Below are 25,825 nucleotides of genomic sequence, written 5' to 3'. Positions count from 1 at the left end.
GCAGAGCTATGACTGTGTCACAGAATGCAAGACTGCAGACTGCACTGATCAGTGCTAGTAGAAAGGCTTAATTTGCTGATAAATGCGTGCTTGAGTTTGCAAAGCCAGCATTTGGGGAATGAAGGGAACATTATTTTTGTTTTTAGAGACTTCATGTTTCATCTGGAGTTAATGAAAGGCAATAAATGTTGAATGAGGAAGTACCATACTTAGTGAATCTCTTCTCAGGGACAGAAATAATGGCTTCTGAGTTGATTAGAAATGTTGTATGTGTATTCTCAGTGGTTGTATTCTTATTGCCTAATGGTGGAGTTTACTACGGTTTCAGTATATAAATAAATAGGCAGGTGTGGCTGTGCAGCGTTCAGTAGTTTGGTCAGGCGTCCCCTTAAGCTAGATGATGAGCGCAAATGAGCAGGAAAGGTTTTGCTTGGGCAAATAACCCTTGGCCTTCTGAGCTTCCTGGGCAGCATCCTTACAATACTGATTTCTGCCCTCTGAGAGGAATTAGATTTAAATCATCAGCTGATTTCTACAGCCACTGAGCATCACATCAGATTGTACCAGCTTTTGACCACCATGAAACCAGACCAGATTTAGATTGGTCATGTGGACTTGAAATGTTATCAGTCATATTGCAACCCCCGTGAATCACTTGTTGCCACAGATAGGTTATTCAGTTCTTTCCTCATCTTTGTAAGTGTTTTCCCTCAGTTTAATTTTAGTTTGTATACTAATAGCAGCTATTACTAATTTCTGTTTTATTTATTTTTCATGCCATGTTTTTTTTGTTTCTTCATCTCTGCTATAGCTGCCTTTTTGTCATTGTAAAATGATCAAGCAGGTTGACACTTTTACAGTAAACTAGAAGATACAAGGGAAAAAATGAGTGCAGAGGTACCACGAAAATTTGGACCCAAAGGTAATTTTGCTAACAGTTAGCAGTTTCCAGTTTCATGAGACCAGTTCTTAACCCGAAAATCATTCTGACCTATCGTTTTATACAAAGATTTATTATGAATAGGGAACAAACTGGGTGACTATTCTCTTGTGTAACCACACACACCTACAAATTTATTTCTTCTTCCTTTTTTTTAACCTATAATAATGAGAGAAAAGCCCAAGTGAGACTTATGGCTTGGCAGAAATTTAGATTTGTTTATGCTGAAAGGATTTGATGTTGTTACGATGTAAAAACAGTTATTTGCTCCTGTGTCAGAAAGGGCCATATAAATCATCATCTTTTACCCAGTTACTTCCCTAATTTTCTTCCTTGATGAAAGGATGTGACTGATTGTCATAAGCTAGTTAAATTTATTTCCAGCGTGTGAGAGAATGTAATAGGATGCATGGGCAAACGACAAGGTTTAGTGGCTGACTATGCCATTAGCTATTTTTAATGGCCTGCTTGGCCTGTAATGGTACCTGAGGTAAGAATAATTGCTTTTCCCCACAGCAGAAGGCTAGGGGCGGCTTCCCCTGGCGAGACCCCATAGAACAAGGTATTTTGAAAGTCCGTATGATTTTGAGAGGCCATGTGACTGCAACACAACTTTTCCAGACAGTGATTTTCCCAATGTGATTAGGCTGAAGACCACCCTCCTCAGCAAGCATTATGGGAAGATGTTTTCACAAACTAGATTGCACTAAATTGGCTCCCAAAATGCGTGAGTGTCAAAATATCGGAGTTCAACATGTAAAAATAAGAAAATATCAGAAAGCTACACATTCTCTGTCTTCATTATCAACACCTGTAGGTGGATAGCTTCTTGGCTACCCAAGAAAGGAAGAAGAGAGGATCTCAGTGGTATGCATTGCCAGGTGACTGACCTGCTACTATCTGGGAGATCCCTGCTGATGGAAAAGCTGTACAAATACCTTCTCTGTTGGCTACTTCTTGCAACTGAAGTAAAAATCCTGCAAGGTTCCGAAAAGAAGGTAACAGATCAAAAGCAACTCATCATTTCTGTATTCTAAGGATGTTGCTTTTCTTGTTCTCTTTTCATTTTATTTTGAAGGAAAATGTTTCTGGTGGCAGCATGTGGAGTGTGTGTGTTTGCATGCCAACACATTCTCTTGAAAAGACTGCCTTGACATTGGCCCTGGTTAACGCTCCCCTGTCTTTAAAACCTAAATCTGCAGTTCATCTATTGCAGGTATTGCTTTATTTAAGGAAGTTATCTGAAACTGCTACCTTGTAAGGTGTCAGCTTTGTTTAGTAAAGCTACTTTGATCTGAAATAAGTAGGTAAACTCCTCTGTAGGTGATTAGATTAAGAAGAGGATACATGATAAGAAGAAAATGATTCTTTCTGTTGCTAGCTGCATGCTCTGCTCCAGCTATTGATAACTAAACCAGATAGCTGTAATGTCATTGTCAACCAATCTGCCGATCTGCGAGGTCAGGTTCAGTTGTGAGCAAGATTTTGTCATTCAATGCTAATGGAACCAGGGAAATGTTAACAGTTTTCACCTGTATGGTGGGTTTCTTTTAAATTAATGTCATCTTGCTTATTTATTTATTATTTATTCAGGCCTGTGCAAATTAGGAAGTGCTGATTTATTCCTTCCGAAAGCCTCATGGGCTGGAAATGTGTAATGAGGTGAAGCAGTTGAGTTTATAGGAGTTTACACTGAGTTTACATACTATTTTTTACAGACTTTAAAGTGTTGTTCTTACAACCTTTCAAGAAACAAGTATCATCAATGTTAAATGTTACATTTTGGAAATAAATCTTCCATGCAATTTAATATGATGCCACCAAATGTGCTGAGCAAAACTGTATGCTGGTTGTTTCTAAACGGCCTGTGGTCACCCCTTGCAGACCCAAGAGGAATTAGTCATGGATTGGACTAGGCACAAGTAAATAAATGAACGACAAGAATATGAAAAGGTAGTTCCTGTGTTGGAGAGCTTGTAGCATTTGTATGTGAACAAATGCAAAAAGGTAGAGACTCTGGTATGGTTTAGACACATGGGTCTGTTAGGTTCTGCAGAATGAGAGCTGTTCTTTCCCAGAGCTTTCCATTGGGTGCTAGATGGGCTTGTAACTTAAATTTAAATTCAGGAGTTGTAGCCAACTTTCAAATCACCCATGTGCTGCCTTTCTCTAAATCCCAGACTTCCTGTAAACTGTTTGGTGTATCATTTGTCTTTGAAAGTGCAAGAGAGGCCATCCATTGAAACAGCTGCAAGATATCATGTCACATAGCTTCTCTAAGAGATCCCCCACAGACAATCCAATACCTGCTCTCCCCTTTTTGCTACTCCTTTCCTGAGAAATAATATACTAGATCAGTTAGATCCAATATCTCATGAGAAACTGGAGCACATTGCAAATTGATGAGTGATGAGATTTCTTTTTGTATATACTCACCTTTAGCAGAGACAGGGAATAAATTGTAACTGCAGGCCAGAGCTTTATAACTGGGAGGTATCAGGAATTTTTTTAAAGTTTTTTTTTATCCCAATAAAGATTTGTAACAGGTGACACTAGCTTTCATTTTGGTCTACATTTGTCATAATTTCTTGATGTTTGTTGAAAGTGACCAAAAAAAAAAAAAAAGAAAGAAAGAAAAAGTTCCTTCTTTGATGGTCAAAACGAAATGGGTGAGTTCTCTTCTGGAAGATCTGCCAGCCCACGGTGCACAGGATAACAGGGCATTGGTCTGTGGAATACATAATCTCTAAACAAGCGCTGTTCCTGGTTGCGTGAATACAGCACCAGTGCAGACCTATACTCTGTTCATAGCTACTATTATACATCTCCTTTTTTTGTGTGAATTAATGGACAATTATGCTTGAAAGACCTATAGCTGGGGGGCAAGTGCCTCTTGGGGGATCAACGGATGGCCTGCTGGCATTACTGTCAGCCTTGCCCAGGTGCTTTGCTCTTTCTGAAAATTGGACAACATGCTCTGATAGTGTGTTAGAAGGCAACATGTGAGAACCCTCAGGAATATGCCATGAGAAACAGGGATGGTGTTCACTGCATGTTGCCTTCACAGTTTTTTCAAAATAAATCCAGTATGCAAATAGAGGAAACATGCCTTAGGGTAGAACAAGCAGGATTCCTGTTGCAGTCACGGCACTAACTCAGTATGATCCTGGATAAATCCTTTCCCTCACTTTGACTCATTTTCAGGAGCCATACAATCAGCCATTGAATAATATTTGCTTCTGTTATCATGAGCTGTTAATGGCTGGGAAATGCTTTGAGGTCTGTAGGCGAATGGCATCAGATTTGTTGAATACAATGTGCTGCATAAAATGCTGGGCATGTTTGAAAGGGATAGATGAAAAAGGGCTGATTATAGAGCCCTTTGAAGTCTGTGTTGAAGTTTTCACAGAATTCTGTGGGCTCCGGATCAGATAATCAGTGTGGAGGGAGGGAGGGGTGGGGGAGAACATCCTATGCAAGGTCATCATCTACTTGTTTTTAAACAAGGAAGCAAGCTGGTGAACTTGTGATTGATTGCCCTTTATACTGGTCCTCAGAAAAAAGGAAAGTGAGGGAAACGTTATTAAGATCCCATTGATGTGCAGCCAGTTTTGGAATGGATCATGGAAACTCTCTGCATCAACGTTGTCTGAATTTCGCTGTCTGAATTTCTCTGTCTGCAAATGACGATCCACTGATGAACGCACTCATAAAAATGGAAAGAACACTCTATGCTGCAGCCCCGCTCGGCAAATCCTCTCACAAATAGACCGTCCAGCTACTCAGCGTCACGTTGCCTGGATTATTCCAAGGGTCAGTGCCCGGGTGAGGAATGTGACATCTTGGGCCATTTATGTAACCACCTAATCATGTAACAGGTGAGCAGGGAGCCTGTGTACAGTGTAAACAAATCCCTTTGCCATTTTTCCCTGCATTGTCAGGCTAATTCTGATGAAGAAAACATGCGAAGCTGAAGCCAGGGAATCAAGGCTTGGAGCCTGCTTGGAGCGTCAAGAGGAAGTGCTTCAGTGAGGGCACTTTCCGGCATGTTTCAGGTGAAGACTAAAATATTTCCCCCGCCTCTGCTGTCTCATTCGTTAGTTCACTTCTGCGCCACCTTGGCTGGGTGCCGGAGATGCTTGTGCTCCAAGGAGAGGAGAGAGGGTGATTGACTCCACAGCGTGTAGCTTGGTGCCAGGAGCTGTGGTCTGCGTGCAGATTGTTATTTGGTCCCTGATCAAGTTACGCTGTCTTGGTTTCTTATCTGTGAGCGATGCATTATAGAAGAGGCTGTATTCATTTGGTGCTTCCTGAAGGAGGAGCTGGGTGTCTTCATTGTCTCCTCTACAGACTTCTCACCTGGGAGCCAGTTAAGCCCTGGCTGCAAGCCGGGGAAAGGTGCCCCTGACTGCACTTAGTCCCTGATGAGTGTGCACAGCAGCTGATAATCAACAGCTTTTCTCCCCCAATGAATCTGTGCAAAAGAAGAGCTCCTGCATCTACTTCCAATCATCAAAAAAGAACATTTATAATGGGCATCTCTTAATTGTTCAAGACCATCAATTTACTCAGCTGGTACACACCATAGATTCTGGCATGTGTTTTACATCTTCTGCAGCTTCCTTTCCATTTAAGTGCAGCATACTATTATACCTAGAAAACTCAACCTAATCTTTAAAAAAGAAAGACATTTCTCCAGGTTTACCAGGGCTCTACTGTAGTTATCATCAATAAGAATATTTAATAACTAGTTGCACTTTCTTGAGGGAAATATGTATGTGTATGGAGAGGCATTGCATGATGCCAGCTGAATAGTTTTTAGCCAAGTTTCATAAGTCGCTTGATTTTTTTTACGTGTGCTTTTTCTGGCAAGCACGTAGTTAAAGGCAGCGTTGTACATATTTTATGATACATAGTAAATATTTTATTAGCATTATTAGTCAGGTTAAAGGGAAAGAATAGAGAATTAATAGCTTTGGTTAAGCTGATCTCAGAAGGCATATAACTCTTATAGCTAATACATTTGCCACATTTCCTAGTTGGCGACCAGATTGTCTTGTATCTGCACAGCAGTTTGCCACTCTGCTGGGCTGTTTCCCCCTGTGCATGTAGTATGTATCATTAATGTGTCCATTAAATCAGCATCCTTTAACGGATCTTCATGTTCTTGAGTTTTCCCTGTGCAATGAGTATCTCATGTCTTGTCTATCTGGGTGTTATTTTTATATTAGGAAAAGATAAAGAACAAAAGAAGCAGCAGTGCTCTAATGCTGAGTCACAGTGAGCAGGAGGTCTTGCTCTGTGTGTGCGTGTGTCTGCGAATGCGTCCTCACACTGCCTCCTGAAGTCAAGCAAGAACTCATCTTACGCTGCATACATGTATTCATCAGAATCATAGCAACTCCCTTAAATTAACACAGCTTCGTATTCTGTCCCCATGCAGATCTAAAGCCTGCTGAATTCCTGGGGAGTTGGTTTGTTAGCTGAGATAGTCTTTATTATCTAGGAGAGAGTCAGGAGGAGGAGAGTATCAGAAGTAAGTAGATGTGCAGGAGGAGTTTCTCCCAGCTAGTCAAAAGCAGGCAGTACTCCTGGAGGCCACACAGGACCAAGGCAGAGGGAGAGAGGAGGCTTTTGGACCTCTTTAGCAGATCCGGGGGTGGATCTTCTTTATCTAACACTTACTGAAAATGTCCATGGAAGTACAGAAATCTCAGGGGAAGAGATACTCCACTGAGAATCAGTGACAAACATAGAGAATTGTGAAAGTTTTCTCTTGTCCGGTCCTGTTTGAAACACCCCAAGTACAGGCCTTCAGCACTGAAGCACTCAAAACATCCAAGCTGTTTGCAGAAACTGTCCATATGTTTTACTGCTAAGCAACTGAGATTTTCTTTTTTGCCTGCTTTAGTCTGTGCTAACCTGTCTTTAATGGAAACACAGTGGTGAGAGAGTGGAAACAGTTTAACAGGATTTGCAAAGAAGGGAATCATGCTATGCTAAACCTGACTCATGGTAAACCCACTAAACCCCATGGAGAGCCTTAGTTATGGCTTTGGGACCTTAGCTTTGGTGTTGAAAAATATGCCCATAATAGCTCAAAAATGAGGCAATTTCTGCCTTACCAAGGATTTTCCGTTGAGAATTCCTGTGCAAGGTCTGCCAGTGTCTGATGCGCTTAGCCTACTGTATGAAGGCTGCCTGGATCACCATTCTCTGTGCTGTGCTTTTTATTCGCTCACTTCTGGACACAGTCCAGTGTCCCTGACGTCCCTCCATTGATTTCGGCTTGCACTGGATTAAGCCCAGCAGTCGTCTAAGCATATTAATTTCATGGTTTGTGGGTTATATTTTGGAGGTTATAAGAGTACTAGTTATAAATATCTTTATAGTTTGACCTTATAAAAATGCAGTACCTTTACTATGTTCTCATGCCTTTTTTATTATCATTATTGAGTTACCCCTTTTAACCGCTCTGGGGTTTAAAAGTGGAAAAACCTTCCATCACAAAAACATAACAACCTCCTCCATAGAAGAATATGATTTAATGTCAAGTCATTAGCTGTGGAGCATTTTGGCTTGTTTGTGAGCATTTACCCTAATCCACTAGCCAATGCCAGTTCCAGCAGGTGGGTCTTAGTTCACACTACTCCACACTCAAAGTTTCTTTAAGCTCTGTGAAAAGCTGTGCTAACTAGAACAGTGACTATGCCCATATGTCACTAGCTATCTATGGAGGCAAGTTTCGAGAACACGAAGCTAAAAAGGGTTCACATTTTCTTGGCTACTGTATCAAGCAGCTTTATGTCAACATCTTCAAGTTACATCTAGACTTGACCTTCAATGTCTGGCTTGGGACTTTCCAGAGTGAGTTTCTTTAAATGAACAGTACCAAGACCTTGGAGCACAGAGTCTGGTCTCTTTTGCATGGGCTACCACAAGAGATGCACATACAATTGCACTATATGTTTTTAAAGAGCGAGTTTCACAAAGAAGCGTAAGTGCCCAGTTAGGTGCCTCAGCACTTCCTTTCAAACCCCACCCAGCAGCTGTTTCAGTCAGACATACACGATTTCTGTATATGCATGAATCTTCCAGGAAAATCCTGCCTAATTTATGCTGCTGGGCACAAACTCAGCTGCTCAGTTTCAGTTGGCTCCAACCTTAAAACCTAACAGGGTTCTCAGGCATCTTTCACCTGCAGGACCCAATTTTGTAGGCATTCCCAGGACTAGTGATCTGATTCAGGCTGTGCACAAGACAGCAGTGGTTAAGCTTACCCAGGGTGTAGGTGAACCAGCTTAAGGTCCCTCCACTGCCTGATTTAGAGTAAGAATTTGCCTTCAGATTTTCCACTAGCTGGAAACTATTAGGCTGCCTTGTCTTCGGGCCTGCATTGCTTGTTTTGCTGAAGTCCCTCTCCTCTGCGCGAAAAACTTAATATTTGTTAAAGTAAATTGCTTTTTTCAGTTGAAAATGTGATCAAGTTACTCTCTCCTTCTTCGGGGGCTGAGTGAATGGTAACACGTATATGCGGTTGTGGGCTTGCACAAGAAGTTATTTTCTTCTGAGATGAGTAGAGGCAATAAGCAAACCAGTCCTAGGTCTCGGAGGAGGTTAAAGGGGTGGTTAACCTCGCTCAGTATTATAACCATGGAAGTCTCCCTCTGTTGAATGGGGCAAAACCATGTACACACACACGCCTGTGAAGTTTGCTACTTCCTGATAGCCTTCCCCACCTGGGAGACCTCTCTTCCTTTATAGGAAGAGCCACATAGTTTGAGGAACTGTATATAAGTGTGTAAGAAACAGTTTTTCATCCACCAAATCAGCACTAGTAAGAAACTCTAATTAAGGAACTGCTTACCATAGCATCTTTTCCTGATGGAGGGACTCGGTTTTCCTCTTCTGAGTAAAAACAATATGTCATTGACTGCTTAACACATGCATATGCCCTCTTCAGCCACTCTTACTCTTTGGAATGAAAGATGCGAGGTAAGACGTAATAGAAGAACAAAGGACAATAACAATGATTTATTATGGTGTTTTTGAGTCAGAGAAATCTATTCTTACACCCTGTGAAGAGTGTAAAATGAAGTACATGGAATTACTTGGGTTGGTAATAACACAGCAATGCAAATGGATCACAGCTTGCACTCTTCCTAAATACAAAATACATGTCTTATATTCTAACATAAAACTGGTAGATCTGGTCGGGGGGATATGCCTGGCAGCTCCTTAGATCAGTGTCTGTAAAGCACTTTTAATCCAAGTCTTCCTTTGATCCTTTAAGAACCTTTTCCCTCCTTGCTGCAGCGGAGGAGTGTGGTGATGACTGGGGAAGGTGTCCTTTGTACCATGTGTGTTGCCTGCTGCACTTTAACAGTCATATCCCATGGATGACAAGTGCAGCAGAGTAGCTCTGCAGCTGAAAAAGATGGTGCTTGCCTAGACCACTGGTGCACCTTATCTCTTCAGCAAGTGATTCCTGAAGGGTGTAGACAGACGAGTCCAATTAACAACTGGCTCATTGACACCATCTGCATGTGGTAGCTGGCCTAGCAGCAAAAGGTGAAGTAGGTAGGGTGTTGGTTGCTGGCCATGTGTGGTTACATGGCATGTTACACACTGCCACTCCCAGAAGAAGCAGCCATATTTGATGGGTTAGAAATGGTCATCTGAACGGGGAACTTAGCGCTGTTTGGTGCATTGTGATGACTGTGCTGACTGGGAAGCTGCCACGCTGCTGTGTTAGCTCTGGAGGAACCTGCAGGGCAGCAGAGCCCTGAGGAGCCAGGCACGATGCTCTTGGCATCGGTACTCTAGGCAAGCACAAAATGCCAGAGCGTGGAGCCAGCACTATCACACTGTGATTCATCTGATCTGTCGTACTTAGAGGCATCTCCCTGCCTTCTCCTCATCATAGTATCTTAAAGCCTCACTGTTGTCATTGCATTTGTTTGTGCACAATGCCGGTGATGATTACTATCCCTAACTTACGGAAAGAGAGGTGAGATGCAGAGAGACACAGGGCATGTTTCCTATGTCTAAGTTAAACATGAAACAAAGCAAAGTCTTAGCGTTAACCGAGCTATCCTGGAATCAGGCAAGCCATGTTAGCTGAAGTATGTGTTTGGATTAATTATCAGCCTGGGCACAATGAAAGTATTGCTTTGAAAATGTGTGTTAGCATCTCTGTGTGGGGCTTTTAGGAGTATCAGCCCGCTCAAAACTTACAGTGATCTTTAGCCTTGTTCTGCCATGTGGCATGGGAGCATAACCCAAGCGACCTACTCCGCTCACATGGAGAGTGGATGGTCAAGCAGGAGCCTCGCAAGTCCCTGGCTAGCACTTTAACCACTGGGCACTCCTTCCATGGAGACTATTCACAGTGGGACTGTTCATGGTGACTTATAAGAGGGTTTTTCATGGGACTAATCACATCTCAGTCCTGCTATGGATGCTTATTCCCTGGGACTCCCTTATTTTGTGGAGAGGTTTCCTTCTTACATCCATTCCTTTCCCTCTTTCCTTTCGCTGTGAAACAGTCTCTGGCATGACTCAGACATCTTTTTGCCTTGCACAGCATTCAAGGCACAAACTGCAGCTTGAACAGCTTGTTGGAGCATGGTCCTCTAAACAGAATAATGCATTTGTTCCCTCAGTTGAAGGACTTAGCAGGAATCAGTTAAAGGTCTTTGCCCAGGTGAAGCCTGGAAGATGACACAGGTGTTTCTGCACTGCACTTCCAGCCTGAAAGCCCCTAGGAAGCAGGCAGTTGTAATTATTTTTGCTGGAATTATCTTCAGGTTTATTATCCTGTGCCCACACAAACACTCTTCAGTTTTTAAGATTTCAGACAATTGACTGCCTCACTAGCGAAGCTTCATGATGAATATTCCGTCTTAATTTGTTTTTAATTGGAGTTTTCACACTTCATCAGTGTAACATTTAAAGAAAACATTAACTCTCTTCCTACTGTCAGGTTGACTGCACAGGGTTTTAGGGTATATATTTCTTCTGTCCTTCTCCCTGTCAGAGCTTATGCTATTTTAGGCATGTGCCTGCCTCTGGCATACAAATCTATGGCTGAGCGTGGTGTGGGGTATGGGGAACCATGTCCATCGTACCAAGCTGATGCTTATAATGAGGCAGATGTCACCTTCTTATGCTTTCCCATCCCCTATCAATCTCAATTTCTAACAGAGTTTTTTTCATTGTCCATGCAGAAGTCAGGAAAGTACAGTATCTCATTACAGGTGAGGAGTGAAGAACACTGGGGGTTTGTCTGCGTTGTACACCGCACGGACTACCACCTTGCAACACCCAAGCAAATGCTAAGCAAACTAGCTGGGATACAGAAATATATCTAGTCATGACAGAATGGGCCACGGTGGGCTAATTTACCTTCCTCCTCTAAAAGAGTGTCAAACAGCATTAGGCTTTGTATCAGGAAAACCTAGGTCTCAGTAAAAAGGAAGACCCAATAATAGAAAATGGTCTGTTTTCTGATGACAGCTATCTCTGAAGCACTCAATTAATTTTTTATTAACTCAACAGGAGAAGCATAATAAAATTATTAATGCCAAGCTCTGGCTAACTGGAATTAGACTGCTTTAGCAAGTTCATTTCAAGGTGCTCCACTGTGTCAGCAGTCTGCTCTCTGTTTTGGCTAAGACCCTTGGTGACAAAGGGAGACAAAGGAAAATTCAGAACCAGCATGGGAATTGAGGCATATCTTCCATGGCCCATCATTTTCGTTCGGGGTGTTTGGCTCTGAAAACATTTATATCTTGATTTTCTTTAGTTCTGCTCATGCCGCACTACATCATTACCCTCTTTGCTTATTTCGCATGGTCCTCCAAGCAACAGACTGAAGGCTGAGTCAATTTTTTAATAGAGCAGGCAGGAGAATAATATATATTAGTTACTTGCTCTTTCTTTCTTTTTGCTTGATCAAAAGAGTTAATTCATTGCTGCTGTAAACTTCCAGCTCACAAAGATGTAGCAAAAGCTCATTATCTTTGCAGGTATTCATACAGCACATTATGGAAATATGTTATTAGCTTTATTGAATATATATATAGAATTTGAGTGTTGTGGTACAAGTGAATGTATCTGACTTTGCAGAACCAGAGTTGTTTAAATCTAACTCAAGTAATGAGATCAACAGGCACAAAAAATGGAGAACAAGTGCACATGTATACTGTTTAAATAATTTGATATCCTTCTATGATAAGGTCACCTGCCTAGTGGATGAAGGGAAAGTGGTGGATATACTTTTTCTGGATTTTAGTAAGGCTTTTGATACTGTCCCTCACAGCATCCTTCTGGACAAGTTGTGCAACTGTAGGATGACCGGTTTCACTGTGCGCTGGGTGAAGAACTGACTGAAGGGCAGGGCTCAAAGGGTTGTGGTGAATGGGGCTACATCTGGCTAGCGACCGGTCACCAGCGGTGTTCCTCAGGGTTCAATTCTAGGGCCAGTTCTGTTCAATACGTTTATCAACGATCTGGATGCAGGCGTTGAATGCACAGTTAGCAAGTTTGCTGACGATACCAAACTGGGAGGTGCTGTTGACTCTCTTGAGGGACAAGAGGCCTTGCAGAGGGATCTAGATAGGTTGGAGCATTGGGCTGTGATTAATGGGATGAAATTTAACAAGTCAAAATGCCAAATTCTGCACTTAGGACAGAGTAACGCCAGGCACAAGTATAAATTGGGAGAGGAGGGCTGGAGAGCCGCCCTGTAGAAAGGGATCTGGGGGTGCTGGTTGACAGCAGGCTCAATATGAGCCAGCAGTGTGCCCTGGCAGCCAAGAGGGCAAACCGCATCCTGGGGTGCATTAAAGCATAACCAGCGGTCAAAATAGGTGATTATCCTGCTGTATTCAGTGTGGTTGTAGCCTCACCTTGAGTACTATGTGCAGTTCTGGGCCCCACAATTTAAGAAGGATGTGAAGGTCCTTGAATGCGTCCAGAGGAGGGCAACAAAGCTGGTGAGAGGGCTGGAAGGAATGTCCTGTGAGGAGCGGCCAAGGACTTTAGGCTTGTCTAGTTTGGAGAGAAGGAGGCTGAGGGGTGACCTCATTGCTCTCTACAGCTTCCTGAGGAGGCGACGTGGAGAGGAAGGTGCTAATCTCTTCTCCCTGGTATCCAGCGATAGGACGCGTGGGAATGGTTCAAAGCTGCGCCAGGGGAGGTTCAGAATGGACATTAGGAAGCATTTCTTTACCGAAAGAGTGGTCAAACACTGGAACAGGCTTCCTAGAGAGGAGGTCAATGCTGCAAGCCTGTCAGTGTTTAAGAGGCATTTGGACAATGCCCTTAATAATTTGCTTTAACTTTTGGTCAGCCCTGAAGTGGTCAGGCAGTTGAACGAGATGATCCTTGCAGGTCCCTTCCAACTGAAAATATCCTCCCCTCCCCCTCCCCCTCCCCCTCCCCCTCTCCCTCCCTGAATAGATTCAGCTAAGTCTAGGAAATCTCTGCCAACCTATTAAGTTGACCACTGGGTGTAGACGGCTGCTAGTATAAGGAAGATACGATAAGAGTAGAGTCAACCCAAATGTTAATTTAGAGGAGAACTCTTGGTATTAGGGAAAGATATGTTCAAAGGCACCAGAATAGTGTTTCCTAATGTGTTAAGGTTATTTTGTTTTTCAACAACACTTGGAGGTCCCACTGAATTGCATTTAAATATCTAAAATTCCATACGGTGTCAATGATTTCACTGCTGATGTTAATGATTTTTGTTGTTTAGTCATTACAATTGTTACTATGGTGTGAGGGGAAAGAGGGTGAAATGGGCATCTCAGAGGACTTGACAGGAGCCAGGTCAAACTAGTTACATTGTGGAGCAGCTCGTGGCGTGCAGCACTGTTTGGGCAGAGCACAGAGGCTGGATGGAGACATTGGCAGTGAGATTCCTTGGACCTGAGTGAGCAGTGTGGCCACGTGCTCAGCTCACGCTGAACAGAAGTTCCACTATTGGTGAGGAATCCAGCCCATTTGTACTAGCCAGGGGACCCAGAGACAAAATCAGTTTAGCAGAGGAAAGTAACAACCTGAAGTCATGACATACAATTCTTGCTAGTAATCCTGCGAATGTGCTGTATGAAGTGGGTGCAGAGCACCGATGCTCTCTCAGTCACCATTTCAGATTAATGTCATGGTGATCTATGTATTTACTGTATCTGCTGATCACCACTTAATTACTCAAAGCCCTTTTTCTCTTGTCTGCTTTGTTAAATAATGTGGAGAGTAACTGCAAACGATAGCTCAGGTTATTGGCCTGTGAATTCAATGTTTGCTGTACTGCAGCGTTAAGTGCAGAGTCTGGGATGTGTATGCTGTAGTTCCCACCTGCAGGGAAGGCAGCTGTCAGACAGAGGAATCTGGAAAGCAGGTAATGTTGAACCAGCAAAAGAGCAAACTGTAGGTTGTGCTGCTAAAAAGGTTCAGATTTAGCATGTCTAAGTGGTAGAAAAGGATGTTTGCATCAGTCTTGTCTCATCTAGTTCTCTCCCTGGACTGTAGTTAAAAAAATTGGAGTAGGTGACTTTTTCCAACCCAGTGCAGCACATTCAACAAATCAAATCCTTGGGAAAATCTCTTCTTGATGTTATAGTCCAGCCTGTGAGCTGTAACAAGTGCAAGCCTGTTACAATTTAATAACTATTTGATTGCTGATCTTGAATTAAGTTTATGGTCACAAGTCAGTTTCTAGCAGAGAAACGACGGCAGCTAGCATTACTTATGCCCTTTGTTGCTTGCCTCAGCAGTACAGCTGTTGGTAAGTAAGCCACAGACACTCAGCTATTCTCCTAGACCCCAAAGAGGTCCATCCAGGGGAGGTCAGAAATATGTGACAGAAAAGTGCTCTGGAAAAGTGCTCTGTCTGTTACGTGGGTAAGAGTTTCTCCAAGGCCACCTCAAATTTTCCTCCAGTGCCAAACTCACTCTGAATAAGTAAAATGAAGATAAATAAAGGAAGAAAGCAACTTTCCGTGTAAGACCATGATCAGAGTTTATTTATTTATTATAGCAAGATCCCCTGCCTGCTACTAGCTTAGGACTGAGAAAGATATGTGAGCTTTCTCCATGTGAGGTGGCTCTATTTCCTCACATAAGGAATAGTGCAAACCTTATAAGGCTTCTACCATTATCAGTGGGCTTTGGACCAGGACTTTGGGCAGTGAGGATGTGTATCTGAAATTAAACAATGATATACTGTTTTAAGCTGTTGTCTTTTATCATTTTTATGGTGCTGCATGCAGTTAGTTTGTATGTGACTTGACAGGCCAGGCAGGCAGAGAAGATTGCTGCCCCAAAATCTTTCAGTAGTTGTAAGAATAACACGAACACAGGAGAGAGAGAGTGAAAGCACAGGAACAGACAGCTTCAGTGCAAAATCACGTGAAACTAGAGGAAGAGAAGCTTGACCATGAAAATGACAGAGAAGCAGCTAGTTGCTTGTCTCCCAGGTTATAGTACCCTGGCTTGGGGCTACCAAGGTGAGACCTACAAAAGGCCATCTTAGATGCTTTGCAAGGCCGTGTTCCCTGCCTCCCAGATGAAAACAGAAGTAAAGGTTGAGGAGGAAAAGAACCTGTGAGCTTGCATGGATGGAAACCAGTGGATGGGAACGACATTCACCCCTGGACATAGCCGTGGCATCTGTTAGATTTCAGTGGAAGACAAAAGCACTTAATTTTGGATGGATGACTTGTGTAATTACGGCAGTGTTTTTACTGATGAATATATCCATTTCCAAGTCAAAGCTTGTTCACTTTAACATGGGTCTAAACCCACGACAGAGTCTTAAGTAACTTCAAACTTTAAAGTAGCTTGAGCAATGTGTTTCTGTTAGCTGAAGCAAAACCTTCTATGCAGCCTCACACAACCATGGAACGCTAGGAGTTCAGTTCTGCGGCCACATGTTGTGCCAAAGGCCCATTTTGTTTAGTTTGTTGAGAATTTGTTTGCTTTTGTTTTTTTCTTGCCTCTTTCTTCATCTGTGATCACACCTCCTCCTTCTACTCACACTTCATTGTTAGCTTATTCCTCTGTTCTCAACTCTCTGTTTTCTTTGGTCAAGGGTTAAGAGCTCCCAACACAGATTAAAAGAATTATATCAACATTATCTGTTGGTTCTGCTTCACTTGGCAAATCCTCTACTTTTCAAGGATGGTATTTGATATACTGCGCTGGCTTTTTTCTTTGCAAAGTTATTTGGGGAGCTTTCTCCAAATTCTTGAAATTTTGCTGGTATTAAATTATCCTAGTCATCTCATCTCCTAAGATAGAGGAGTATGCATTTATTTTAAGAAATTACGTAATGGCATATTCTTCAGGTGGCTTCATGTCTCTGTTTCACTGTTTTCGCTTCAGTTCTTGTCATTCCTGTCAGTTTTCTCTTAGCTAGAACCATCTCTTATGCACCTGTGTCGTCTTCTGTGTTCTCCACAATTTGGGCTGATCTTTTTAGGCCAGGATCTGCAGCGTGGTGACTTGTCTGGTTCAGGCAAGGCCTAGAGAATTTGACCCTGCATGTAAACTAAAGCTCACATCCTGCAAAAATGTAGCTGTGCCTTTTTTTAACGTACTGGGATTGACATGGCTTTAATGCTAAGCTCAGCAAGACTTCTCTTTGTTCTTCTTAAATAATTTAAAGATAACTTAAGGCAGAATGTGTCCTGGTCTTCATGAGGTTAAGTCAGTTTGATTTTTCAAGTAGGATAGAATGGAATAGACTATTTCGGTTGGAAGGACCTACAATGATCATGTAGTCCAACTGCCTGACCAATTCAGGACTTTTATGTCTGAGAAAGTACAAACAGAATATGCAGTGCCTTGTCCATTCCTGTGTATCTTGGCACACACTTCGACTGATTCCCTCTAACCTGAGGTCCAGTTTTTCCAGTCTTCCTTGTAGAGATGCACCAGCTAAGCTAAGATCCTGAAAAGTACTTAGATGCCTGACTCTTGCTTAAGAACTGAACTCCATTGATTTTGGCCAAAGTTCACAAGTTGGATAAGACTGAAATCAATGCTGTTCAGGTATGGAGCTCAGAAAGACAGAGCCAAGCCTGCTGGCTCTGACCCACAGGCACTTGTGCACGTCTTTTATTTTCAGCATGTGCGCAGCCTTGCTGCCTTTTCTAAACTTCTTGATGCATAGGTCCAGATTTCTATGCAGAGCATCAAGCTACACACATACCAGTACCCTGAAATACTGAGGAATAAGGTAGCAGTCCCTTCTGTAACTACTCTGTCTTGAAAAGTAAATCTAGGCACAAGCAATGTTTTATGTTTGATAATGTGTTATTAGCAGAACTCCTCCAGCCTACGGTTCACGCCAACAACTCTGGCACAAAGTGCCACTACCAGTGATGTTCATACTCTCTGTTTGCAAACAGTACTGTAGCCTTAAAGATGCATGCCGGTACAGTAACATGTTGCTGGTACGATGAACATGGGCTTGAAATAAAGTTTAAAACCAGAAAAGAATTCAATGACTGTGAGTCAAGAGTCAAGTCTAAGTAAGTTTTCCTAGGAGCCAACTGGTCTTCTGCCAGGCCTTTTGCTTCATCCACAGACTGGTTTCCCTTCAGCTGTGTTGGCATCTCTCTGCTTAGGTGATGCCATGACTCTCTGCCAGGTTTACCTCATATTACAAAATCCTGAACACTGAACTGGAAGAGGTTGAAGGGTCTCTCGTGATTTTACAGGAAATATGCCTTATTTCAACACAGCTATGGCTTTGCTATTCCTTTTTTTAATCAGTGCTCTGTTGCTAAGTCTGATATATTTATCATTAGTCTCATAGTATTTGATGTCCTGTAAAACTCCCGCTCATTGTCAAGTGATTAAACAAGAATCTCAGCCTTCACTTAAAAAACACATTTCTAGCCTCAGCGTTGTTGAGAAGTAATTGAAAAATACTGTTTGAAGCACTTGAAAAATACTGAAAGTGAAAAATGTTGAAAACGTTGGAAGTGCTTATATACTCTGCAAACTGAGAAATCAGAATATATGAAAAAAATAGAGCTCTCTCTTTTCTACAAAAGTCGCATGGCTTTTAAGTTAATCTTGAGATTTGGGAGGAAGAGCAGTCGAGTCCTCCTCTTTGACTGTTTGGGGTTGATAGAACTGTCTGTGTTTTCCCCAATTACTTATGCTGTTCTCTTACTCAGACCTCTCTTCAAGAGGAGTGGATCAAATGGAGGATGTGGCTTTGGCTTAGCACCAGCCTTCATTGAGTTTCAGGTTAAAGACGACCCACAAAGGGAGTCAGTGTTGGTATTCTCTTCCCCAGCCAGCTCACCCCACTGTTTCTTCCTCACTTCTTTTGTTTAGAGTTAGAAAAGCTCAAAAGGTTCTCCTTGTTCTTTGAAGTTTGCTGCATTTCCCTTTGTGAATGCAAAGATTACTCTGCCCTAGTTTATCTAAAAAAATCACTGACAACGTTGACAGTGTGCCATCTGCAGCCCATGTGGCATGACTGGGGCAATGCTCAGCATTTACATTTTCTCTCAGATGTTTGAATTCAATCCATACTGTTCTTATTTATTAAACAAATAAGGCTTTATTTCCTGATGTTTTATTTATTAAAAAATAAGGGTTTATTTAAAATGTTAGGCCTATATGGGACTTCAGTAATGCATAGGCTCTGTCTTGGCTCTCAGATCAGAGGTGACTTTTACGCCGTATAGTACAAGTGTAGGTGCGGTGCTTCTGTGCCACGGAACACAGGAGAATGAAGAAGTGCTGTGGGCTTCCCGTACCAGGCATCTGCGCTCAGTTGCACTTGGTCTGAATAGGCACAACTCTGTTCGTTTCCCTGCAATGGGATCTGGTTTGTGTTAGCACGAGTGAAATGTGGTTCAGGTTTGGTAAGGTGTCCTAAGCAGGTTGAAAGGCTCTCTTTTCCAGAAGCTTTAGGAAAGTCAAAGCAGGCTTGATCAGGTTTTGAAGCCAGTGAACTTTTGCAAGGCAGGCTCGTCATCGCCTTGCTCTGTGCTGAGGAATTTGGGCTGGAACCTTATCAGCTTTGGAGCAATGTCTTCCCACATGCAAAGATTACCTGAACATTAGAAGTGCATGCTGCAACTTAGATAAACACTTAGATAAAAACTAAGTTCAGTTCCTTTCTTTGCTAACTAGCTGTCCTAGGACTTCACAGGAACCACTCTTTCTCTGCCTCAGTTCTGCTTTTTGGGTTTTTTTTGGTCCGCATCCCATTTCTGCCTTCCCCCAAGATACATTCTGTTTCCCACCCACGCCTTTCCTCATCTGAGAATTACTTAACTTTCTGAAGAGGAGTCCTGTGAAATGTATCCTACACAGATGCACTGCTAGGGTGGAGCTGGGAATAGAGCATGGGTGGAAGGAAGTGACTGGGACCGAGATAAGGGAGAAAGGTGTCATATGGGACAATATGACACTGCAGCCCCAGTGGACAAGAGACCAGGACTGCTCCTTTCGGTGAAGCTATGGGTCTAAATCAGCTTAAGCTGATCTGGCACTGTCCCCTCAGAGGCCTCCATGAGCCCATGGTGTGCACACAGAATTGAGAGCAGCCTAAGTAGTCAAGATAAAGTTGTGTGGGAGATGGGTGTCCATCTAGAGCAGGTGTTTCCAGAGACGATCCTTCTATGACTAATTGTAATGTCTGGTCGTTTCCATCAATTCCCTGGTATGAGTGCCTTCTCCTCTGGTGCTCTCCTGTCTGGACCTCTCTTGGCTTCCTTTGCTTGTCTACCAGTGTCAGCTAACAAGCTTCTCCAGCTTCCTTAGGCCTCTTGATTTCTCTTTCCCACTGTTACTCACATGTCTCAGCAACTGGCCCTCACAGAAACTCCCTAATCACCATCATGGTCTCTGAGAATGACAGAGGGTTTCTTTGTGTGCAAAGCAATAAGCTAGTGTAAGTAAAATCAAGAAAGAGCAAGGCTACAGCAATGCAAAACCTATTATTCTTTTATTGGACAAGTGTAGTTTTAATGCTCACACTTGAAGGTATGCTAGTAATGTGTTAAATAGGCTTGGAACACGGAAACTGACTGGCTAACACCACTGTTTCCTATGAAGCTTTACAACCTTAAATTGGTACATGGGATCATCATGGCCCTTGAGCCACCACTGCCAAAGCCACTGCTAAGTTTACCATTGACTTTATTAGCTGAGAAACTGAGTCCTAAATTCTGGTTTGTTCAAGAGCAAAAATCCTACCTCAGATCTTCCTGGAAGAGATCAACAGTCAGTCTTGTTGAATTATAGCTGCACAAGTGCTGTGCAGTCTTGAAACATGGTCAGCTTATCCTTTACAGTGAATGAGATCTGCAAGTTGGAGGAACTGATGTCACCTAAGTCATTAGCTTTATTTGTCTATTCTAAGCCAAGAATATATTACCAAGGGCAGATGGATGTTGTACAGGGTACCTATAGTGGAAACACAACCCACCTGAAAAGTAGACTCCTGACAAGTGCAGTATACATATTTACTGAGAGTGTGAGTGGCCTGATCTACTCTTGGGTTTGCCCAGGTAGAGCTCCTGGCTAGTTATGTCATTAGAGACTTTTACAACAATATAAAAGAGACTCTCAGTAAAGCTGGGTTAGACTTCTGTTTTTATTGATGGGTCTACTCTCATTTTAATCAGGTATTGACATCTTCCAGTGTTGTAAATACCTGGAATTCCCCTGTGCAGGCAGACCTTTGTTGCAATGGAATTGCGCTGAGGTTTGTAACAGGTAACGCCAGATGCAGTATGTCAGAGACCTCCCGATGCCACTTTCAGCACACTTTCAGCTACTAAACGCAGAGAAGCTGGTAGGGATCACTGGGTTGATTCCAAGTACGGAGTAGAGACAGGAAAGTCTAGTAGGTGTTGGAAAGCTTATAGTATGTTTCTACCTCATTCAGCGTGACTGTGCTGGGAAGCAATTTATACAAAGTTGCTATGTGAAAGTAAGTTGTATGTGTTCAGAATGGCTATATGTATATATAAAAAAGGTAACTGCATATGCCACAGACTTGTGTATCATAAACGTGTATGTCATAAGCAATTTTAGTTGGGGGATACAATGGCCGGTACAGCTTGAAGGAATCCTCCAAAATCGTGTTGCAAGCACGTGGGCTGGCAATTTATTTAATAGCTCCAGAGGGAAAGAATTGTATCTTCAGCAGGCAGCTGATCAGTCTTAGTACTTTTTTTGTAAGCCTAATTGCCCTTCTCCCATAATCACTGACTCTCATCCCCACCCTGTCCGTCCCCAAGCTTTCCAAGTTGGGTACGCTCGATCTTTTTAGACATTTTGAAATGGGCAGTCATACTCTGTCATCCTGCAGACAATGAATTTCCACTGACGATCCCTGCAGGGAAGACAGACAAGAGAGAGATATTAGTGAGCCAGAACTACAGAGGATAAGACTATACAAGTAAGAATAACTTTACTCCCCCTCTACTCCGCTCTAGTGAGACCCCACCTGGAGTACTTGTGTTCACCTCTAGGGCCCCCAACATAAGAAGGACATGGACCTGTTGCAGCGAGTCCAGAGGAGGGCCACGAAGATGCTCAGAGGACTGGAGCACCTCTCCTATGAAGAAAGGTTGAGAGAGTGGGGGTTGTTCAGCCTGGAGAAGAGAAGGCTCCAGGGAGACCTTACAGCAGCCTTCCAGTCCCTGAAGGGGGCCTACAAGAAAGCTGGAGAGGGACTTTTTACAAGGGTATGTAGTGATAGGACAAGGGGTAATGGCTTTAAACTGAAAGAGGGTAGATTTAGATTAGAGATAAGGAAGAAATTCTTCACTATGAGGGTGGTGAGGCACTGGAACAGGTTGCCCAGAGAAGTTGTGGATGCCTCAAACCTTGAAGTGTGCAAGGCCAGGTTGGATGGGGCTTTGAGCAACCTTGGCTAGTGGAAGGTGTCCCTGACTATGGACCTGGATGATCTTTAAGGTCCCTTCCAACCCAAACCATTCTATGATTCTATGATTCTATTGTGGCAACAAAAACATTTGTCTGGCATTAGCTGACTTTCCTCCTAGTGCTTTGTGTTTTTATGGGCTGGAAGGAGATAAAATATGTCTGATAGTTATAATTACTTCACACTCCCTTACAAGGTAAGAAAATCAGCTCTCTGAATAATTAGGTCTCTGAGAATCCTTCAGAAGACAATGACTCTTGATGGTGATCAACCCTAAATTGACTTTAAATCAGTGACCAAGAGGAAAAGGATGGTTCTGTCAAAAGTTATTGTCATGTGATATATTGCTCAGGAATGTGTACAAAGTAAAATATGTGGGTGATTTTCAAGCTATTTCTAAGTGGGGAATTAGCCACACTGGTTTTTTTCTTTTTCTTTTTCTTTCCACTACTAGGTTTTCTAGCTAGTGTCCTTTATTAAAGATGTGAAGGAATCAATAGTGGGAGAAATTAAATTCACTTCTCATCCTTGATCTCCACAAGTCACATGTGAGGCAGAGTAACATTTATGAGTGTAAGGAGAGTTTATGCTCTTCCTGGTTTGTGAGTAATTGGATGTCTGTATTCTCTCTCAGGAGAGTGATACGAAACCTACTAACAATTTTTAGTAGGAAGCATGGCTGGAGCAGCAGGATTCAACAGCAGAGGCCAGTGATTTAGTGTCCAATAGCTGCAACAGGCTGCAAATTTCTACCTTAGCTTATTGTGCCTTAAATTTTCCCTTGACAAAAAAGCGTGAGTTCAGAGGATCAAATACTGTCCTGCTGTGGAGCAAATGTTCAATTTAGGCTGCTTGGTACTGGCTAACAGGAGTTTAGATCTAAAGTACAGTCCTTGTGAATGGCAGCCGTCATTTAAATTGATAATGGATAGTACTCCAAGAGGTTTCAGAAAGTTTGGGTTCTGGTAATAGTTATCTCCTAAACCTGAGGCATGGGACGAGTAATGCTACTGGAATGGTTCAATAGCAGATTGCTTTACAAGACCCCTGCACAGTCTGGGTTTTTTGGTGGCCAGCCCCTAACAGTGAGGATACTGGTGCAGAACCTGCAGCCTCTTAGGGATGTGCTGAGACACCTGAGCCCAGATTTCGGTATTAACTGCTCTTATACGGTTTCATTGACTGGGTGACTCTATCCTGGAATAAGATTAATTTGACTCTTAAGCTCTGTATAGGTATAAAGCATCTCATTTCAGCTTTCATTAACTGAGGTTTTTTAATTGGAAATTTACTATGCTACTTCACCAGTTTATGCTGAGTGTCATTTTGGAACTGGGTCTGTCTCATACTCATCAGCAAGTCTGTGTTTAGTTATATAGTGTTTATTTTTTATTTTCTTTAGGCCTTTCCTAAATGGTTTTTAATTGTAATTGCCTCATAAAACTGTTACCAAAGGTTAATGAAATGCAAGATTCATTTTTAGGTTTATTTTAGGAAGTTCTTGTTTGGACTATGTGCATGCTCTTCAAAGACAGTTATTACTCTTTTGGTCACTGACCTACCCAAAGAGACTAAAAAAAAAAAAGATGACTCATATGTGGATTAACAGGATTATATGGGTCAAAATTAAGATCTGCTAAAATAGCACCCGTTGTCGGAGAGACTTTTAGCTCAAAAGCTGAGGTCAAATAATTTTTCTAAAAAGGGATATTGTAAAGTTAAAAGTCAAGTTCTTTAAAATAAATGTATTTTAGTTACCTGAATTAATAACATGCTTTAAAGTATTAGAATGGAATTATTTCTGAAGTTGTAATTTAAGCTTGAACTTGCAGATACTTTAACATATATGCACATGGTTGATGACCGATAGGTTTATGCATTTAGTGTCTTAATTTATCTTTTTTTGTATTACTTGTGTTTGAAGTTAAGCATATAAGTCCAACTTTTCAGGATGCAGATAACTACTTTGTACCATTGGTGCTGTGTATTTAATTCAATATTTATCAGCCTGTTTCAATTTGTAGATCCTTTACAAGTTTTCCAGTTGGGGTGCAGCTCTTGTCAGGAATTGCCCTATGTGGAATACTCTAGAATATATACGAACTTGCCTTTGCAGATCCTTAACACCAGTTTATAGGTCCCCCCCAAATTGCTAATTTCATGCATTTTCCTTGGCTTGAGGAGTCAATATTGAATTGTCACTTTTACTCTGCAGACATCATGTGCTGTCAGATTTGAATTTTTGATGCTAAAGGGAAAATACCTTTTATCTCCAAATATTGCTGAATAATCTGTTTCCAATTCAGATTAAACATTCTATGAATTCCTATTTATATTGAGATTGACAAAATCCTCTTTCTTTGGTCATATGAAACTTATTAGGGATCTAAAATACCCTATAATTCAGCTCAGCGGAGCTCGGTAGATATCCAGCTTGTCCAGGCATTTCAAATGTACTTACTGCTGGCATATCTGGGTGTTGATCTATCTTTCAGTGATGATGTCTGAGCAGTTAAGAAATTACCGGCTATTCAGATCACCCAAATAAATGGACCAGAGAACAGTTTTGTAAAAGAAATGAGCTTATGACAGTCTGGATGTGCTATTTTTATACTACACAGTGAAGGCAAGCTGTGGCACCTACCAAGCACATCTGGTAATCCTGTCCAAGCTACTGGCTGCAGGTTGGGCTGTGAATGCTCCAGTGGTGCTCTCTGGACTTGAGAGACCGATCCAACCAGACCACAGCCCCGTAACAAGACTCCACAAGGGAGCTATGCCATCATCACTTAGCATGTTTCAGAGCTCAAGCTGAAGCTATTTTGAAGCTATTTTTAATTTATTTATTTTTTTAAATTTTGGAAGCTATTTTGCCAAGGGTTTACAATGTGCATGCCTATGTGGGCAGTTTCAGTTGTTTACAACCTGCTTCACGTACCCCATGTCCATCTCTGAAACTTGACTGTATCAGTCTGTCTAACAAAAGATACTGCCTTTCCCTGCAAGTGTTCCCTAACTTATGTCCATAGGTCATCCTGTCTGCATCAGCGTTACCACCACGCTCCCAAATGTGCTTCCAGAGATACTTCAAACCTCTTCTAATTCTTTCCAGCTGATTTTGTCTTGCTTTATAGTCACTTGTTTTCTCCTTTTGACCCATTTAAAATGGGACTGAAAAATGTAAATATTAACCACTTCTAAAATCTGTTCTCCACAGATGACCACTTAAAACCTCTGATGATGAACAGCAACTCCTTCATTCATTCCTGATACACAGGCATGGAAACTCAGAGGGAGTGATTACAGAAAAGGAGGTGGGAATACCACCTTTCTAAACTTTCTACAGCTTTTGCCAGAGGCATCACGTGCTTTCCCAAATATCTGTGCATCAGCAGTGACCCCAGTGATACAATGTCTTAGGGAGTAGGAGGGGGCGTTGTGATTTCTGCAAGTTTATTCAAAAATTCTAAAAATATTTAACTGTTTGAAGTGATTAGGAAAACTTAAACTAAAATACCTTCAAAGGCTTTTTTTGTGCCTCTCGTTAGCTCAAGAACATTGCCTGTCATGGGCTAAATAGTATGGACACAAGTTTAACATGCTTGGAAATGAAAAGCAGTCTCAAAATCTACAGCATGTTTACACAGGCAAGCTGCATGTGTGCGTGCTGCTGGTAGGCTGGGACTGGGAATAGCTTTTTTTGCTCCTATGCTGCCTCAGTCAGCTGCAAAGAACCATTTAGGATGACAAACTTTGCCGACTCTTGCAAGTATACCACTCAGGAGAGTTACTGCATGAATCTGAATGACGAACTGGCGTAGCAGGAATTTTTTTTGCTTCTTACGAAGCGAAGTTGGTTTTAGTCATTCTGGAAGTTGGGGGCCAGAAAGTTCATTGCACAGAAAAGTTTCCTAGATTGCAATTCATAAAATGTTTTCTCTGTGGTTTTC

The 25,825-nt window shown here is 42.1% G+C and overlaps 1 protein-coding gene across 1 annotated transcript in view; it reads right to left on the bottom strand.

The window, feature by feature from the left end:
* Nucleotides 1-19,907: 19,907 nt before the first annotated feature.
* The window catches only part of DPT (dermatopontin), a 28,956-nt gene continuing 23,038 nt past the window's right edge, over nucleotides 19,908-25,825 (bottom strand). The window contains exon 4 of the mRNA XM_075171244.1: nucleotides 19,908-21,320. Coding sequence (XP_075027345.1) covers nucleotides 21,254-21,320 — 67 coding nt within the window. The 3' untranslated portion in view covers nucleotides 19,908-21,253. The remainder of the gene's footprint in view (nucleotides 21,321-25,825) is intronic.

The sequence above is a fragment of the Calonectris borealis genome, chromosome 1, assembly GCF_964195595.1.
Source record: "Calonectris borealis chromosome 1, bCalBor7.hap1.2, whole genome shotgun sequence".
Taxonomy (NCBI): Eukaryota; Metazoa; Chordata; class Aves; order Procellariiformes; family Procellariidae; genus Calonectris; species Calonectris borealis.
This window is presented reverse-complemented; position numbering and strand designations above follow the sequence as displayed.